This window comes from Pyxicephalus adspersus, chromosome 4 (assembly GCF_032062135.1).
Source record: "Pyxicephalus adspersus chromosome 4, UCB_Pads_2.0, whole genome shotgun sequence".
Lineage (NCBI taxonomy): Eukaryota > Metazoa > Chordata > Amphibia > Anura > Pyxicephalidae > Pyxicephalus > Pyxicephalus adspersus.
The window spans coordinates 43,407,526-43,427,971 of record NC_092861.1 but is presented as its reverse complement, the minus strand read 5'-3'; the positions used below and the strand labels follow the sequence as shown (position 1 = coordinate 43,427,971).

The 20,446-nt window shown below is 34.4% G+C and overlaps 1 protein-coding gene across 7 annotated transcripts in view; it reads left to right on the top strand.

The window, feature by feature from the left end:
* Nucleotides 1-20,446, top strand: part of PLCH1 (phospholipase C eta 1) — a 135,098-nt gene that overhangs the window by 95,987 nt on the left and 18,665 nt on the right. For 5 of the 7 annotated variants that reach the window (XM_072408001.1, XM_072407998.1, XM_072408000.1 and 2 more), the window contains 6 exons: nucleotides 270-377; nucleotides 2,865-3,026; nucleotides 6,142-6,207; nucleotides 7,383-7,465; nucleotides 12,073-12,153; nucleotides 15,449-15,546. In XM_072408001.1, coding sequence (XP_072264102.1) covers nucleotides 270-377; nucleotides 2,865-3,026; nucleotides 6,142-6,207; nucleotides 7,383-7,465; nucleotides 12,073-12,153; nucleotides 15,449-15,546 — 598 coding nt within the window. The remainder of the gene's footprint in view (nucleotides 1-269; nucleotides 378-2,864; nucleotides 3,027-6,141; nucleotides 6,208-7,382; nucleotides 7,466-12,072; nucleotides 12,154-15,448; nucleotides 15,547-20,446) is intronic. The other 2 variants (XM_072408003.1, XM_072408002.1) reach the window with 1 other exon arrangement.

Genomic DNA, 20,446 nt, shown 5'->3' with positions numbered 1-20,446 from the left:
GATAATTCTCGTTCAGTTGTCAAATAACACTGCATGTCAGATTTTGGTTAGTCATGCACAGCCATGTCAGTTCCTTATGTGCTAACCCATTCTCTTGTTTATGAACTCACAAATCTCACCCTATTCAACCATATTGTGCATTGCATATAATTATATATTTTCCTATTCTAAGAAGACCAGTACATCATCTTAATTAAAAAATGTATCATAACCATGTGCACACATATGATTTAAACACATATTACTGGTACATTATATTCTTTTTCCAGGGGAAGAAGCTGCCATATGATCTGGCAGAGGATGTGGAGGAAGGTGAAGTCTCTGATGAAGATAGTGCAGATGAAATCGAAGAGGAGTGCAAACTAAGTAATTGTTTTGTAAGTAAAAAACTTGTTTTACAGAAGAATATAGCAAATAATTATTAGATATGTATTACTAGATCAGGTGAAAAACATGAACCTGGCCAAAGGCATTTGATAGCTGTTTGAAATGGTTGAATGTTCTGGATACATCCTTGGATCTAGCATTGTTTTATATATACAACCTTTACATAGATACATCCTCCATCATATCAGTTTCCTCTAAAAGAATTACAAGGCATCTCAATAATTGCCAAATCCCATTGAATGGTAAGAATCAAGTGATGCTTCTTTTCCTGTAGTTTGTCACCGTAATGTATACCTTGAGGACATTTGATTCATGTTCGTACATTGTTATTCAATTGATGAGTTGCTGTACAAATTGTAGTAGCATAACAAATGTTCTACTTGTATCCTTAGCTTATGTGATTAATCTTAGAACATTTGAAAAAGCACTCCCAGTTTTCCCACATTTTTATATGTGATGCGGTGTCATGTGCAACTGTTGCCCACAATTCTAAAATAAAATAGGAGTGCACTTGGAAAGGGATCAACCGGTTTGTGATTGATGACAGAAGTTTGACCTACATTGCTTAACCACACCCTGATATGTTTATTAAACTAAATGGCTAAATAAACTTGAGCACTTAACAAGTTGTTCATAATGGGGTTTACATTATTTTCCGTTATTTAATGAAGTAATGTATCTCTATTCTGTTGATAAAAGGTTAAGTGTAATTTTACTAAATCATGTAGCTGGCTCATCTAGTATTACAAGGTAAATTAAAATGGGAAAATAATGCAATTGAAATATAAACACTTCTCAGACTAGACAATGTAATTACTGCAAATCCAGATGTAATTTGAAATTAAACTGTTATCAATGACCTCTCTGTGGTCTCGCCACCAATGATATAATGGATCCTGGCAAACAGATATTATGAAAATATTAGAAGGGTAAGTTATCACTGTTATCAGACAATGTTTGGGAAAAGTATGTCTTGGAATAATTTTTAATAACTAATAAAAACCTATTTTGATTTTATTGAAAATAATGCATGAAGAAATGGCATAGATTCTTTGAAGTGAGATGATGCCTGCTAAAAGCATTTTGGGTATTAAGCATTTTCATAACTAATATAACCGTACACTAAAGACAATTTGTCACAGCTATGTACAGTGCTTTTGACATACTTCCAAAGACCTGTGTTTGTTCTTTTGCATTTCCAACCAGGTATTCTTTGCTTTCAAAAAAGCACATAAACGTGTGAATTGTGTGGTATCACATTCACCCAGAGCTGATGTTGTGATGTCACAGAAGTATTCCCTGATAATTTTAATTTCTTGCTTAAATCAACCCTTTTAAAATAAATGACTGTAAAATGATCAAATCTGTGATTATTTGTAATTGAATAATTATAAGTCCTAGGGATAGTTAGGTATTGATGAACATAGAATAATTTATGGGAAACGTGGTTCCTACTCGTAGAAAAGCCTGATGACTCCTTCCTGAATTTTTTTACTTGGTCTTGATTCTGGTATCCTGGATTAAACCTAATGCATGGACAATATTTATCATGGCTCTTGATTTTCATCTGTTCTTTTATGTCTCTAGATCTTCTACAATATTATTATTTACTATAATAATGCCAACAGCTTTTCCTGCCCCAACCTTAAGAGTCTCTAAGAATGTCTCTTTTGACCCACAGTCCCCTGCTGCTCCTTACATTAACTAGCTGTTCAGAATTCAGAGGTTCCTAAAGTTTTTTCATACCTACTAGCAATAAAAAATATAAATATATACTGTATTTTTTTCCCCATTTTTTTCTCTTTAAACATACTACCTGTCTGATTATTATGATGACCCTATGGTTTGTGTACTTTTTTAGTTTATAGCCTGGAATACCTTATCTGCATACATGCTCCAGGTCAATGGCTTACAATATTGGCCTTATTACCAATGGCAACTTTCTGTATTCACTGGATTTTTTATGTTTTAACAGATAAATTCTTTTTTTCAAAGGAAACATTTTTATTAACACCAAGGCAGAGTATTAATATTTGTAAAACAGTATCTGCAACTAGCAATTCATTTTTCACTTTTCTGAGGAGAATGACACACTTTGCCATTATGATGGGGTACATATTATGTTAAGGTTGAGAAAAATTGAGAAGACAATGTACATTTGCATATTCATTTAGTGTGCAAGTTCAATTTGATTACAGTGTAGGAAGACAATGCCATTGGACTGCACTTGATCCTTTTACATTGAATGGCACCGCACCATGCCAAACACCTCTTGTGTGAAGGATCAGTTGTTGTTTTGTGCCATAGATTATGGTGGTTTGTTTTTTTCTTTGTTTTAGCTGAATCAAAGGCCAATTCTAGATTAATAGAAAGACATGTTTCTATTAAAGCTGGCATAGCTAAATGCATTTTTATGAAACAGAGCTGGAGCATTGAATGGGGGAAATGTTCATGGATTTTCTGTTAATCCTTTTCAGAGCAATGGGACAACAGAACACCAAGTGGAATCTTTTATACGGAAAAAACTGGAGTCCCTACTGAAGGAATCACAGATCAGGGACAAAGAGGATCCTGACAGCTTCACTGTGAGAGCACTGCTAAAGGCAACTCATGAAGGCCTGAATGTCAACCTAAAACAGGTAGGAAACTGAAATTTTGCAACTGCTTAATAAATATGTGCTATCATTTGCATTGTTTGTATTAAACATTTTGTCACTGTCATAGCTGCTCATAAAAGTCACTATTTATGGAAACCAGCTACTGAAAGCTATTAAAATGCCATCAACATTTAATAAAGTTATTAAAACAAAAATATGACTTTGTCCGAACTGATTAATGTTGATAATGTTAACAGATTAAAGTAAAATATGCAATTTATTGTAAGTGACATTGTTTAGGATACCCATTTACCAAAGCAGTTGTTTTTGTGTTCAATGTGTGTAAAGAGCAACTCTGTAATTTAATACAGCTACAGTCACCCAAAATTATTATGAGTGGGGGTGATTATAATGTTTTTAATATTTGGCTTTTAATAGAATATATATTGCCTGCATGGCCATAACTTCTAATAACTTCACTTTAAGAGTATACCAAAAAGGTGAAAAACTTGTTATACTTGGGCCAAAAATTGACATGTCATTTTAGACCCAGTTTTTCGAATGACCAATTTTCATATGGCTGTTTAGGATATTGAAAGTCATGGTGTACATTTTCTGTTGTAGAGTAGCTCCATCTACCTGCATTGCATGTATGGCTAGTTTGGAGCAGTTTTCATGAGCAGATTATCAGCTTTTGCATAGACACCTTTAGTTTTCTGGCCATATATGAGATGATCACTGCCACATCAGATCTTGTCGGTGGCCTCTTTGGATATTTATTTTCTCCTGGAAGGGAACCAAATGTGATTTATGTTTACTAAATATATTCTTCTGGAGGCCAAAATGAATGGTCATTTAGCTCTACTACTAGTTTCATTCAGGTTTATAAAAAGAAAAACGTATGAACTTAAATGAGATTTTTAAATGTTGTAGATTGTTACAGTTACTCTCTCCTGTGGAAGTCTTCTGCAGTGTGAAAAGGGCCTTGGCATTACCATATATTTTGTCAATTTTAAGTTTTGAACTTGCTGAACAAAGTCCTTCTGCATTAAAACTGTTTATCTGTTGCTTTGTAGAATACAAGTGCAGTACAATCCTGCCTGGATTGTTACTGGATACTTTACCAATACCAAAAATTTTCGCCTGCCCCAATATTCCCTTCTCTCCTCCCAATTATTGACATTCTATGTTGGGTATTTTTTTCTGCTTTGTACACACCAAAGTACCCTGATTTGTTTTCTTGGCTCTACAAAGTATTTCAGCTTTGGAAGCAATATCCTAAGGGATCATTTGTTGCCGTAAAATTCAGATGGCTTGATAAGACAGCATCTGTCCCTACATTGTTTGGCTTTTACTGCCACTGGCAAATGAGCAAATGTTTCAAGCTCTAAACCATGTAAAACTTGGGTTTTCTGTACTTGCAATTCACCTTTAGTCATAATTAGTTGATTACAGATAAACATGCCCTTACTTATGCATTGTTTGTCACATTATGTTTTTACCTTTTGTACTTGTTATCTGGCTTACATTTTCTGTGCCATTTGATGAGTACCTGAATGTTCTCTCTGTGAAATCAGTTCAAATGCTGATTTCTTATTTAGATCATATGCAGCCACAACTAGAGCAAATAAATTGTGATTTTCAGGTCCTGTGCTGATTTATTTTGGGTTGATTTTAATGCCTATGTGGGTCAAATTATTGTTTAGCCTGCCTGTCATCATGATGTTTTTCCAGCATGGTAAATATTGTTTCCAGTTAAATTTTGTAGAACATTTTATTTGCTCCCTTAATAGATGCATAACCTAACTTGTCTCTAGATGGTAATGCAGTTGTTAACTGTAAAATGTAGGTCAGGATATTCTCTCTAGGTCTAAATGCTTTTCTTAAACTGGTATTGACAATGTATATTGTATATTTTCCAGATTGTTAATATGGATACTATGTATACAAATGCACCATGCTTATGTAGGGTTATGTCTAGTAAGCTAAGAATTCATGCTCAGTTATTGTTGCTGAAAACAATTGTTAATAATCATTTTCAGTAATAGTAGAATAAACTATCAATGTTGGATAGCACTGTTTTGTTCAATAGAGAGCAATGAAAATCTAGTGCATGTACACGGCATTACAGTATTTGTCATGTATCACTTTTAGAACACATTCCTACTGTGGATAGTATTTTTAGACATTCACATAAATGTTATTAGATCTGCAAAATTAAGACACAAATTTTATTGTGTAAGTCCCCGACTTTTAAGTAAATGTTTTTTGGATTCCATTTTAGATTCCTAGTTACCTAATGCACATTTAATGGAAATTTAGTGGAGATTTTAAACAGTAGAAAGGTTAGAGGAGTTGTTTAAATGGTTTCTCACTTTCTGGTAGAAAATAAGGCTTCCTATAACGTGCTGACTTATGTTGATCATTACTGTTTTTCTCCCCTACCACTCATCCCTGTGGTCATTAACATTCATTAGAGTAAGGCCAGGAATGTTCAGGGCCCACTCTGTACAAGGTACAGGTTGAGGAAATTGTTGTTGTTGGAATTGCATAATATTTAGGAATAGAAGAATAATTCCTTGCATTTTTGATTTGTGAGTATATTTGACTACCTTTTAGTTCATGATTACTTTTTCTTTGTGTACAATGGCATGGCTATATACTTCCTAAATGCAATGAAGAGGACTTTTGACAAAAGGACTTTTTTTTACATTTTCTCACATTTAATTGAATCAGATTTTTCTAGGCCCAACCCATCGTAATAAGTGGGTTATTAGGATTCTAGGACATTATCAGCAAATATTATGATTTGGTGCAAAACCTTTCACATTAAAAATTTCCAATCCAAAAAGACCCTATAAAGGTAGCAATCATGTGTGGTTTGGACTACATTGATCTCCTAGTAGACAACAGAAAATTAAGACTGCGACAAATTATTAAAAAAAGAGCACAGTGTACAAGCATACTGATGACACCTAAAATCTGAACATTTACTCTTGTTATACAGCCATCTATATCATAGATGTGCCAGTGCTAACTTATTACTATATTTTTTTATTTAGATGAAATGTCTATCATCTCCTAAAAAATTGTTAATTATCCAACATGCAAATAGATTTTGTCTATCATTTTTTTTTTATCATTTTTATTTATGCAGAATTCAGATACGAAAGACAGAGGAAAATCTAAAAGGTCATCAATGGGTAATATAGGAAAGCACAAGGTAAGCATTTTTTAATCAAGTACAGGTTTCAGTAAAAAAAATATAGGTTTAATATTGATTTAACAAATAAAAATAAATGCTTGCCACTTTTTTTTCTTGAATGTTTTGTGCTGGTGCCCAACATGGCTCTTCTGTTCTTGGTGCACAGCCCACCGTATCCTCAGTTGGGTCATCACCACCTGTTTGGCACCATTGTGAGGGTTTTTATTGATATATTAACAATAAGGAGGTAATATTACTGTACAGACAACAACAATGAGGTGTTATTATTGATATGCCAACACTAATGCAGGGATAATTATTGTGGCCACTGACACCAGTTGGAGGATAATTTTTGTGACAGTATTATTGCATAACACATCAATAGTTTTCTGAAACACAGGCAGAACATGGCTGATGCAGGGGGCTGGCAGGGTAATGTACATAGCTTACTGAAAACAGGAAGCATTAAATAATGTCCACGTGGGTTACTGGGCCTGATTTATGAACGCTTTTTTTTTTTAATTATTTGCTATCAAACGCTTTGAATCATGGACCAGATGCATTCCAGGTTTGCTGGATCTCCCAGCTTCACTGATGAAAGTGTATTCTCACTAGCCTTGGAGAGCTTTTATAAATCAGGGCCACTGAATCCAACTGATTGAAAGATCTCAATTTCAGTGAATTAAAGGCACGGAGACAGTGAGGATGGAGAGGAAAAGACTAGATGATGGATGTTCATTAGTCAGGAAATAAGGAAGGCTCTATCTGACTCTCTACAGCTAATACAAATTATGACTGTGCAGTGAAATCAAAATAAGCAATTCCAACATAGATGAGGAACCTGCAAAACAGTGCAAGGCTGAAAGAAAGCTGGAGTTCAAATATAAACACTGCAGAAAATTTGGGTAAAAATAGTATATAGGGAAAGGTTAGGACCTTTGTTGGGTTTTAGTTCTAAGTCCATAGTGGAGAGATGTGCACTCTCTTCCTGTCCTGGTGGCTATCATTTCTAGAACCCTTCACTGTCTGTGAATCTCTTTGTCATCTTTTTGTTAATTATTTGTTTTTTTGTGTTATATGAAATATTTTATTGTACTTTTAGGAATCTGCAACACCTGCATCTGCAGCAGTTTTTTCTTTGAGATGGAGATTTTTTATTGCCTCTCAGTTTCTGTTTATCACTTTCCCTGTAGAGAACCTCAAAATCCAGGTCAAAATCCTGCAGCACTGACGAGGAAGAAGATTCTTCTCCAAGGGAATCGGAAAAGATGCACAGGTCAGTGTTCATGTCTGTTATCCCAGAATGATTCGCAGCACTGTGATCCTGTGCTTGCACTTGACTTATCCACTCCGGCTTTTAATAATGTATGCTTCTCATTACCTATCATTAGCTCTCTACAACTGTGCTGACCTTAGAATTTCAAGTGTGATATCGAACTTTGTTGTAAAAGCACTGAGCATTATCCTCTGGGTGAATTATTCTAGACCCTACTGTTTTACAATGCCATTTTTACATTAATTAAGACAAAGTAAAACTAAGCTTAAAATTGCTAATAAGAGCCATCATTATATTTTTGAATGTTTAGTGTTGTCCTATTTAGCTCATTTTCTATGAATAATTATTTCTAAGAGACACCTATTATCAAATCTGTGAAACAAATGATGTTCCCTGTGTGCAGCCCAGGTAAAGCCAAAATTAAACAAGGCAGATTCTCAAAGCGGTCCTGCTGATTAGTATCAATTTTAAGTAATATCTTTGCAAGAGAATTATTTGAATATGCCTTGTTCAATTTAAGGTTTAGCTGGGCTTCAAATGTATATTGGAGTTAGTAAGAGCAAGCTATGGTTACTTCTGCTGAGTATTGTAGCCTGGCATCTATAATCTCTTATATTTCACATTGCTTGCAAATTATTTATAATTATTATCAACTCACTGTAGCCTTGTTACATCATCCTTAGGTTCGGACTGGCCGTGAGGTTGTGATGTGGTTACCCCTTTCTTATGCCCAAAAAAAAAAAAAACACTTCCTGCACTTACTGCAACCCAATGGTTCAGTACTGCTCACTGCTGCCCGCTGTCTAATATGCAAATGCTGGTTCTTTAAGATCCACAACAGTGGTGCTGGTGACCAAGCAGCTAGGAAGGTCTCAACCCAGCCTGTTTTAGAACAGTTGAATGTGATTATTGCGGGAAACATAAATTATAGATGGGAAAACAAGTAGTAATAGTCTTATGCTAAGATTTGTTCCATAAGGAAATCTGTAAATACAGATACTATTATTTTCTTGAATGTGATATAGAGAGCACAGTAGGTGTACGAGTACCATGAAATGTAAATATATTGGGTTAGTATGTCTTTATAGAATCAGTGCCACTGAATTCATGGTGTCCAAATGCATAGTTTTTGCATGACATTTGGACACCATAAAAAAATGTTAACATGACAATTTGTCCGTGATGCATTTTCACTGTGTGAGCTCCATACAGCTTTTTTCTGTTTTCATTTCAAATCACTTGTTCAGTTGCATCTGTAATCATGATGCTTATTCCTGCATTATTCAGCACATGTCTATTAGGTCAATGTTTAGCTTTCAAAATATATAAATCCTACTCTTCAAAAATGAAAAAATAACATACACTGCACACAAAATAATGTTTTGACGTGAAGAGAACCAGGAATTTTAAAGTGCATAGCTTAAAGCACATGAATGATTACATGTACTACCATATTGTCATTTTAGGTAATAATAGAGACTGAAGAAAGTCACCAGATTAACAGGAATATTGTACACGATAGAGATGCACCCAAACACACTGCACATCCCAGTTGTGTTTACAATGGCATTGGCAAGAATGTGTTGTTTGATTTGCTTGAATTCATTGCACTGGCTTTATTGAAGGGTTTTCCTGGCAGTATTTACGAGACTTCTGGCCACAGTTACTAGGTTAGGGTTAGATGGGAAGAATCGGCTTAATTTTTCTTGGTGTTACTGGACTGATTGTGCTAATCACTATTTAAGCCAGTTTATGGTTCACTATTCACGATTAATATCATAATATTGTCACATTGTTTTGGGGATTAAGCAAAGGTTTGATTAGTTGTTTTGTACCTTTAATGTCCTATTTTTTCCTCAAAGTTGTTTTCACTAAGTAGTTATGTGGTACTGTTGAGACCAAAATAGATTTTCAGGATTCTTTTCTTAGAAATGATATTGTTGTGCCAAATCTACTCCTAGTAAAATAGTCCTAAAATCAAAATCCCCATCAGGTGGCTCCTAACTTTTAAGGCATTAGATGGTAAATACTGCATTTATGTAGATCAGTTTTATTAAGGAAAACTATTTTTAGATACTTTTTTTCTTATATACAAAGTACTGATGCTTGGATATGGGACACGATTCACTGCTACATCACAATAAAAAAAATGTTTAAATATTTTTAAACAAGTGTTAGTATTCTATAATGGAAAAACAAAATTCAGACACAGGTATGCTATTTAAAACCTAATCTTGGTCTACCTCAGGGGTGTCAAACTCTGGCCCGAGAGCCAAATCTGGCTCTCAAGGTCCTTTTTTTTTGGCCCCCCAAAGAATTCCAAAAATGTAATTTCTGTACAGGGGATAAAAGAAGTATTTTTTTTTTATTTCACTCGTTTGCCAATTTTACATGCTGCTCGGGTCACATGATCACAAGAATTGTTCTTTTTGCTCATGTAGAATTGGCAAAAAAATATTGGTGGCTTATCCTCTAAAATTCTGCTTCACTCTCAAGGCATGCCTGCATAACATATGTATGTATGTGTGTGTGTGTGTGTGTGTGTGTATATATATATATATATATATATTAGAAATTAGTTTTTAGTGGGGAAGCTCTCTATCCAGCTGCTTGATGTGTGCATTGCAGTCCTGTCTTCTAAATAATTGATGTCTTAGAGGTGTTCATCAGTTACCTGGTCGTGCCCCCACTGACTGGTGTATGGTCTTTAGGTGCAAATAAAAGCTCCTGTATGACAGACTAAACAAGTCCCATCTCTTGGTAATGTGTATACATAATCCTCATAATGTCAACCTTCCATTATCTTCCCCATTATGAGCCTCCCTCATTTATTTCCTAAGGTCAGTACCCCTTCCCCACCACACATTGCTGCCAATCACTATAGCAAAACTACGTGTGGCCTGGTGCTGTATGACAAGATGAAAGTGGCAACTCTGCTTTTAATTCAGGTGCAGTGCAGCATTATACCATACTAACGTTGAAAGCTGCATTAGGTGGACTTCACTGGCAATATCCTTAGATATTTGTAGGGAAACTTTAGGCACAAGTACACCTATTAGTAACTGCTGCAACACATATTTTTTGTAAATGGAAGCCGAAGTAGAACCTTAGGCTTCCATTTACAAAAAATATGTGTTGCAGCATTAAAGTGTGTATGGAGGCCAGATTATGTTTTCTAGTTTAGGGTGAGTGGGGAAGGCTTGAACTCCGTCAAATTTTATTACAATCTGTTTCTTTGCTGAAAAAGTTTACTTTCCTGTTTATCTTGGTGACCACTGTCACTAAGACAGTAGGGCAGGTTGGGAAATCTAAAATTCCAAATTTGTTACCAAGGACAGCAATTAAAGAATGCCCTCCACTTGGGGCACCTGTTCTGGTGAATACTCCCTTAAACAGGATTTCAGTTAACTTCATCACATTTCCTTTTCTATAAAACAGAGCAAAAAATAGCCCAAGAGGAGTTTTACCCTTCCCTGAACTATCTAAAATTGAAAAAAAATTAAACTAGCATGCAGATAACTGCAAATAGCTTGAAACCTGAGCTGTATGCTCATTCTCAGATTCGGAAAGTATTAAAGACTGAAGATCAGATTGCCAAGCAGCCGTGCCCTGTAAATTAGTACCAGGTCAGAAATGGCAGTTTACATAATATTATATATCCTGTAAGGGTTAGGGTAAACAAGTGCTTTACTGCTTTCATATCCCATTCTGTTGTGGGTTCCTAACCTGCAAATAGTAACATCAATATTACATAATTTAATATTCACCCTTCTGTTATAGTCCTGCAACACTTTTCACAGCCTGTAACCTCCAGATTAGTTCTCTGTCCTGTCTGTTGTCTCCTTGGATAATTACATGGCTTAGCGGAAAGAAGATATTGTAACATATATAACCAATACACTTTGGATCTTCTTACCTTTAAATTGAAATGAACAGGAAAAAAAACATCTGTACAGTAGTATAGTAAACCCTATGTATTTACTTGTAAAATGTAAATCATCATTTATATATTATCTGTACACATCTGCCAATGAAGTCAATTTGTGTTTCTCTGAAAGTTCCCATCTCATATCTGACAGCGACCAGCTTCACATTAGGAATGTCAGGAATTAATATAAGTGTCACCTTATTACACAGTAAATGTCTATTTATCATAGCCACTGAATAAAACAATTACAGAATCCTTGTCATGTCAGCTGACAGTGACTGCTATTCTATCACCATCTGATTTAGGGACATGACACAGTTGGAGAAGATTAGACCAATTTTTATCATGAGCTGGTTTTCATCAGTGGAATGTGTCTGCTTCTCTGATGCTGTCAACAAACCACGTACATGCCATACATTTCTGCACTCCTAATTCATCTTCCTCACCTCTGCTGACTGGTAGAGAATGAGAATTGATTACATTTTATTTGTGTTCATCCAGCCTAGTATCAGCTATAATGTAGGTTAGGAGCTCAAATAGTAATCATTTTCCACCAGTGCAGCTTTGTTTTCTGTCTTTTTTGATAACTGCTGTTCACTGTAACTCCTTCGTGACTAATATATTGGAATTGAATGGGGTGGGCAGGGAGATTCAATACGTTACCTCCTAATTGCTGTAGGTGGAGCCAAGCTACATATGGCATCTTACTTACTTGTGCTTGGATTGGTGGAGAAGAAGATTTTGAAAACACCCATTACAGGTAAGATCGCATTCAAGAACATCATATTGTATTTAGTACCCTCTGTAAATGTTAGGGAATGCATGCAACTTCATGTGTTGACATACTGGTACATTCCATGTACTCTATGAACGTTCTTAAAAACGTTTTGGTGTTTCTACATTATACCTTTTGACATTTTCTCTGTAATGTTCTGTTTTAAATGTCATCTTTTAGTGGTCTCAACAATGGTAGTTGCCATTTTGGACTCAAAATTCCACACCAACACTAGGGGTCCTGAGTTTAAGGGCAGATTTACTTTGATCCATCTGAATATTTCTATTGTCAGGCAGAGAAATGTCAGAGAAGTGTATCCAGTGGATACTGCAGTGGATATACAGAGCAATTAGAGTATTGTAGTCGAGAAAACGTAATTACTTGGTCTATTAACCCTCTGCAGCCACTATTAACCGCTTTCATTTCCCTTTTTGGTACTTTTTTCATGAATTGTTATTGACCCAACACTATGTCTAAATTGCCCATAACTGAGAAGTCTTGTAAGCTGCTTCATTCAAATTGTTTTTTCTAAAGTATTTGTTTTACTTTTGTTATGACTTTTCATTAACAATTTGACTCTGAATTTCTTACTCCTACACTTATTCTGCCTTTATTGCTGGATGTTTTTTGCAGCTTCCAGGTTTAATGTAACATTCTTAAAGTTGAAAAATTGTCAGCAGGCAGGTTCCTATTCTGCCTATTGTGGAAGGGACAGGCTATGTCTTCTAAAAAAATAAAATAAATTACAGCTTACCAGCCTGTTTGCAATCATCCGTAGAATGTACACTGACCTGCTCATGAGCAGCTCAGTGTACAGTGCCGGATTACCTAGGCAAGTGAGTTAATGAGTGTGAGAGAGTGAATGAACACCTCTGCACATGTGTGGGAGTTTCATCTTTCCAGAAAGGATACCTAATCCGTAAAAGGATTGGGTGAAGATGTTGGCTCCCTCAAAGGAAAGAGGTTGAGTTTAGTTCCTTTTAAGGCGATCGTCAAAATCTAACTCCAAAAGTCAGTCAGCACTGAAGACATACATGTGTTATTTAATCCTTCCTGGCTGCAACACGCTTAATAAATGATAGTCCTTGTTTCCAACTGTTTCAACTGGGCTATTTTTACTGTTTGCCAATTGTGACATTTCTCATACTCATGTCTGTATAGGTTCTTGTTTATTAAACAAAATGTGCAAAATGTAAGGGATCAGTAGGAAAGGTTTTTCTTTATCTGTAGCAAGTAATAAAGTGACCTAGCTATAGACATTCAAATATGTAGATACTCTTAACAATAAGTAAATGCTGTTTAAAACAAGCCCTTAGTGACTCTTTGAGCTGCAGACACTGTAGAGGAATTCATCCTTATATTTCAGCAGAAACATTTAAGTTTTTCCCTCCTATGAGAGTTGTACACATGAAAAGGTTGAAAGGTTGTCCAATTACGGTTAAAAAAAGGTAGAAGCAGGTAGTGGCAGCATAATTGCCAGGTATAATTACAGAGTGGTAGTTGTAATACTTCCTGTGCCGCTACTATTGTTGCCCTTTCCTATCATTGATGATAATCTTGGGGGCTTCAGTGGGACAAAGTACTGGGTAATTGAATTATTTCAACACTAGAGATCCAAATGAGCGACATGTTTTTAAACTTTATTCATTTAAAGTAAGTTCTAATTCATTTTATTACATCTGTGACAAGATCGTATATATAATTCTAAGAAAACTGTTGTTTGCCTGAAAATACAACACATTACACTATTGATCAAATGTTGCTTTGCAGGTTCCTTTCCCTGAATAAATCCTCCCAAAATAGCCCAAAAAGAAATCTGTCAAAGAGACTCTTTTTTAAACATTGGTCATTTTTCAAGCACAGCTAAATATTGAAATAGCTGAATCGTGAAAAATAAGTGGAGAGTTATGTCTTTAGAATGGATATTTTTAAAAATTTTATATTTTAATCCTAACCCTGATAAAGAAATAATATGTACAAAGCTACTATGCATTCCCTTCCATGTTGCAAAAAAACTTTGGGTGTCATGAATGTGGGTGTCATGAATGTTTTAAAATCCCTAGTTCTTCATTCCATTTCATAATGTTCATTCCATATTAGAATATATATTCTTTTTGTGATGGATTTAAACTAGACAGTAGTTTATGTGTATTGCCTTTTTCTGTTTACATTTGAATGGCTTGGTTATTTGTTTGTAAACCCCTTGCAATCATGTAGATTTGATTGGCGGTGTCTGAACCACTGTTAAGCTTTAGTAGCTTTGCTGCCATTATATTCTGATAGAGATGACTTAAGGAGAATGTATAATGTTCCTGTATATGTTTTTTTTCAGTATATAATATATAGTATATAATATAGTATTAGAAACACAATTAGAATCGTTTTTACAATAATTTCCCATGTTTTTTTTTGTGACAAAAACTTTTTCGTGAAAATAACAATCATTCCTACCCAGAACTAGTCTTTCCAGGGCTAAAAATGCAATTGATAAAAATGTTTTATTATTTGTAAGCTGCATAAATATAAAATAGTAATTTGTAATATTTCATGTGTACCGGACAAAACAGTAAATTATACATAAACAAATTTTAAATTGTAAATGTTTCCACAAGTGGTTTTCCGGGCTGCTTTTTAATCGTTATCACGGATTACTCCATATACAATGGTTTTATCTAAATAATGTAAAAACACAATTTTACCCAAATACAAAAGTAAAACTAGAATTTTACCTAAAGTATTTTAGTTCCTCTTTAAAACATTGAGATAATTTGGCCATGGAAACATCAACTTATCATTTTATTACTAAAACCTTAGTATAGTGGCACATCTATTAGAGGCAAAATAAATATTATATCCTACTGGGGACTCAGAGAATGATCTGGAGAAAGACCTAATGTTATTTATTGAAATTGTAGAAACCATTGTATATAACTTTGACTTGTACTCTTTCTTTTGATAATTTAAAATAGAAGGCTACCCTTACTATAATGTGAGGTACTTTTGCATGACGTCTTTTCAGACAGGGCAGATGCTGGGACAATAACATTGATATTTAAGCACACAATATTTTGTTGTGCCTGAAGTTTAGCTGGGTACCTTTTATGGTGAGGTAGTTTTTGTTAAAGCAAAAATAAACTGCCTTGTAAAGGTTTTTTTTTTAACCTATTACTGAATCAATGGGTATATAGATTTTAAAAAGTCAATTGATACATTTCTATTTTCAATCAAGCTATGAAAATATGTAACTGATCACAATATTTCTAATACCGCTATTTAACAGATTGGGACGTCGAAGGAAGACAATGAAATTATGTCGCGCACTTTCTGACTTGGTTGTTTACACAAACTCAGTGGCTGCACAGGACATCATGGATGATGGTAAGCTAATACCCAGATGTTATGTACATTTATTTATATTGAGTAAAAAAAATCTTTTTTTTTTGTCCAATTTGTTTTTGTCCAAATTTATTATGTTTCAAACACAAACCCAGACCTAGCAAACAGAAGAATTATATATTTCTATACTTGGTCCTGGCCAGAGACTCATACAGCAGTATAGTGAAAGCATTATATTTATTGCCAGAAAGCTAGCAAAATAAGATTTCAGCAATGTCAGACTCCATTAATCTCATGGTAGTATACATACGTTTCTATTTTCAATCAAGTGTAATATGTATGTTGGATTCACATTTGGAGACCATCCTTTATTAGATCTTCCTCTGTAAAATATTGACATTTCCCTTTATTCTTTTTCTGCCCATAAAGTAACATCTCTTGTGTTAAGCTATGACCAGAAAAGTCCCAATTAGTGGGAAGCATCAGTTTATTGAAGAATAGAGAAATGAAGAAGAGAATGCAGGACTGAAGCCACAGTAAATGTAAATGAGTATTTAGCACTCCTAATACTTATAACCAATTGGCTAATGGTTATTACTGATCACTGATTTACATTAAATTATCAAGGAGGGTTGCTGGTGTCGGTAGAATCAGTTATCCAGGTTTGTATTGGAGCAACGCTGGATTGAATAAAGAATGGTCATTCAAAGGTTAGTGCCTATGGGGGAGTGATGTCATCCCGTCCAATCCAGATGGCCAAAGTGAGAAGCCACCCAAAACAAATTGGGGACCAGTGAATGCAATAAAAAATTATGATCAGGCAGGACAAGCAACCTGCCTGGTTGCAATGTTTTATTTTTGGGTTACACAAAACTATTTCCTCTCTCATGTTGCAGCTTCCCATAAGTCATTTTTAAGCTGGCCACAGAAATTCCTGACAGCAATGCAATAAAATTAGGCAACCATGGCAACCAATCAAATAGCATTTGTTGACTGATCTGCCATAAACCTAATTTTTTTTGTTTTGGGTACATTACTTTGCTTAATATTATTAATAACACTTAATTGTCTTCCGAGTTGAAAATATGGCTGTGAGTGTGAATGATATCCAGAATATAAAATGACTAAATGGTTCATGAGGTTTATTGAGGACATGACACCCTGTAATACACAAATTAATGGAGCAAGCTGGCTTATCTTCTGTACTGCTGATAGACATTTCGTAGGAAGCAGTGAGATGATAATTTTGACTAGAAATAATTTACCCTATACCCTCATTTTGACTTAAGGTCAAAGCCCTGAAATATGTCTTAGCTCGTATTTTAATATTAGTATATTTGATGATGGTATAAGTGTTAATATAAGTTCTTAGGGATCATATCATTACTGTATGTGATTTCATACCATATTGTGAGGTTTGTTGATTTATAATAGTTTACAATTAACAGTTCTGTGGGCAACAAAAGTACTGCAAAGCAAAAATCAAAATAACTGTATCATGGTGAGAATGTATTTGCATGCTATGAGCTAAAATCTGTCTGCTGCTAAAGCAATGGAAGAAAAAATATTCTGCTGGAAAAGCATCTGGTTCACAGTAGTGGCTCCTAAATGTGTAAGCTCTGTGCTGTGAGATAAGCTTTTGTTATTTTGTAATGTTAATTCCTCTTTAATGATAGAAACAATGTCCCCCTACAGTTATTCATGGTGTAAGGATAAAGCAATGGATGACACTGCAAGCCATTACTTTCTTGGCAAAACATGCAAATGAGACATTTATCATTATCAGTAATTTGTTTATCAGCTAATTCTAGGACACACAGGAGGAGAAGATAAAGTCAATTATAAAGCGGGAAGTGTATATTAAAGCTGTTTATGTACATTGCTTAATTTATGGTAAATGGCAAATAGGGGCGTTAAAGGGTCAGTACAACCATCACTGATTATTTTGTTTATTTGTGAGTGGGTGCTTGTGGCCTATATTATTCTTGAAGTATGTTAAATGTACTATGAAAAGTATTTTATCATATCGCTCCAATAAATGCAAAAAATGCCTGTTGATCATGTGAGAAATTCTGAGCTGCCTTGTTCCCTCCGCCTGTTTTGTTTTAAATAGTACCATTTTTACCAATTTAAAGAGGTAGATTTGGCAAGGGAGAGGGGAGCCCGGGTAGCATAACTGGATCTTCTATTTAAGTGGAAAGCCTGCTTTAAGTTCCTACGGCTTAAAGGCAATTCTTCTCATTAACACTCTTCAGCTGGATTTATTGCATTCATGCATGTCTACAGTATCTACATAGATATCAAATTGTGGTGTTTTATTATTAAATAAACCTGGCAGCGGTTACAAAATGTGGTGTTTGTACTGTATGTGTTTATATATATATATATATATATATATATATATATATAAACATATATATGCCCACTTTCCCCAGCATATCTATTTTACCTCACCGTTTCTACTAGGGTTTAGATTTGCTCTTGTTTATTCAGATTTAGATTGGCGGTTTTAAATTCAATCATATAGTTACATTTATGTAGATTGATAGACTTAAAGTGTTTCTGTGGAAATAAAAGGAGCTTTACTACTTTTGTGGTCTGCGATTTGAGCTTTTATCGTAATTGCATGTTTGCCTGACACGGATCCAAACAATGCAGCTTATCTTGTTAAGCAATACAAATGCTTATATGATTTTCCTGTATAATACCAGCAGTGAGCATTACTTAAAAGGTTTGTACAAAAGCATTAGTTCCCAAATTCATTGGCATCTGTATCTAGTGAGGCATAATCCATCACTGCAAATACCTTAGTGATGGTCAGGACCAGTTATTCATTATATATTTATTTTTTACCAACAAATGCATTTAGGAGAATCTCTCTTGTTTATGGACTAATAACAATTTTTGGAATATATAGAAATACATTGCTAATCATGCTGCAGGAAGCTTTGATTGTTTCAAGAATTAGTAGTAGCAATTGCTGATTTCATCAGTACATAAGATCTATATGAAAAAACTGATATTATTTAGGAAAAGTTTTTACACAGTCTGAGGGCCATACAACTTCTTTTGTTGATTGTCTTATATGTAATGGAAACATGTTATTGGTTTCTACGGATCAATGGCTCTAACTGTCTTAACTAAAGCTGACATCAAGGCAAACTAATAATACACATTATTATTAATTAGATGTGGTTCTAATAATGTAAAATTAGGTATATGCCTAAAATGGCCCTGATTTTTTACAGCGCTCCAGGACTGGTTAAGATAGCCTATCATGAGGAAAGTAACTTAACATGAGGAAAGTATTAAGATATTCAATACCAGCATAAATAAATAAAATATAATTAATAGCATATTAAAGTATCTCAATCAGTACCATTGAAGTCACTGAACAGCTTTAGAACTTAAGTTTTTGTTTGCTGCAGACAGGTTTTGCATTCCAGTCTATGGGAATGTTAAACCCCCTTAAAGCTTGTCAAATGTAGGTGCACTGCAGGTTAAATACATCTTTATCCTGGATCACAGAAGCTTCTCAAATTCATGCAATAGCTAAAAGCCCAAATAACAGACCTAAACCCTTAAGAAGATATGTAGCATACTCCAAAGGAATATGAAGCCAGAGAGAAGAAATCTGATGGGGACTTTTAAGTTTACCATCCAGTGGAATTGTTGTTGTATGGGATAGTTAAGAAATTGGTGGTCCATTACTATAAAGATTTTTTATGTTGAAAAAATTATAGTAGTAAATTTTTAAGATATTTATTAACAATTGTGGTAGTTTTTTTGCTTGCAGATTTGTTCATGGTAATCTTATATAAAATTAAATATAAAAAAAAGTCTGCAGGAGGATATTGTGCTCAGTGTGTAGATTACTTTACAAGCAGCTGAAAACTCAGTTTACCTTACTATAGAGCATTTTACGTAATATCTGCTTATCTTTGAAAAATGTATTATTTTCCAGAATAATGCTGTTATATAACGAGGCAGACAAATGCTATTACATCTGCATTTCCACAATCAAAAGAGCAGTATGACCCAGCACACAAAAATTTCCTTCTATTACTGCAGTTTTCTAGGCAATCGTATTTGTAAAACATATATATTATAGTAAGGGTTTGATTGTGTTTCTTTTTTCCTTGGCTTTATTATCAGCCTGTTTAAATACTTTTATTGAAATCTACTTTTCTGTATCATTTATCAGTAAAATGACTGATGTTTTGCAGCTATGAATATAGTTTAGGGTATATACACAAACATCATTGTCTTTGTATGATTTTTATTTTTAATTGTGTAATCATCAAAGGAATATTTATGATGCATTTTAATTGTTAGGATTCTGAGATAGCCAAATAGGCCTTTTCCTTAGTACTTAAAATTCCTAAAATATTACCATTATCTATTCATTATTCTTTCCATCTATCTATCTATCTATCTATCTATTTTAGTACTTATTGCAACAATGTATTCATAAATGTAATACATTTATTCATATGTAATACATTTCAAATATCCTTTATATTGTAAGCATGTACAGACACGGATCTCTCTCAGCTCTTGTTTCTAAACAGCTTATGCATTAATCTTTGGAATATATTAGGTATTGCATTACTTGTACACAGCTCCAGTTTTTTTGGGGGGTGTGAGCAACATGGATAGCATTTTACATTGGGGGTGGGTGGTGGTGCACAGTTTCTTGAAACTGAGACATATGCCCCACTAGTACCAATGTAGCACAGCCCCTGCTTGTATTCTTCTTCTTTGTGGTACATTTTGCTTTGTAGAGAGTCATGACAAAATTTCTATACACATAAACAATAATAAAAGGAAACGTACTTTAATTCTGACGTGATGCTAAATTAGTCTCGTCAAACTAAATTTAGATTATGTTAAGAATATGGGCCTGATTTATTAAAGCTCTCCAAGGCTGAAGAGGATACAC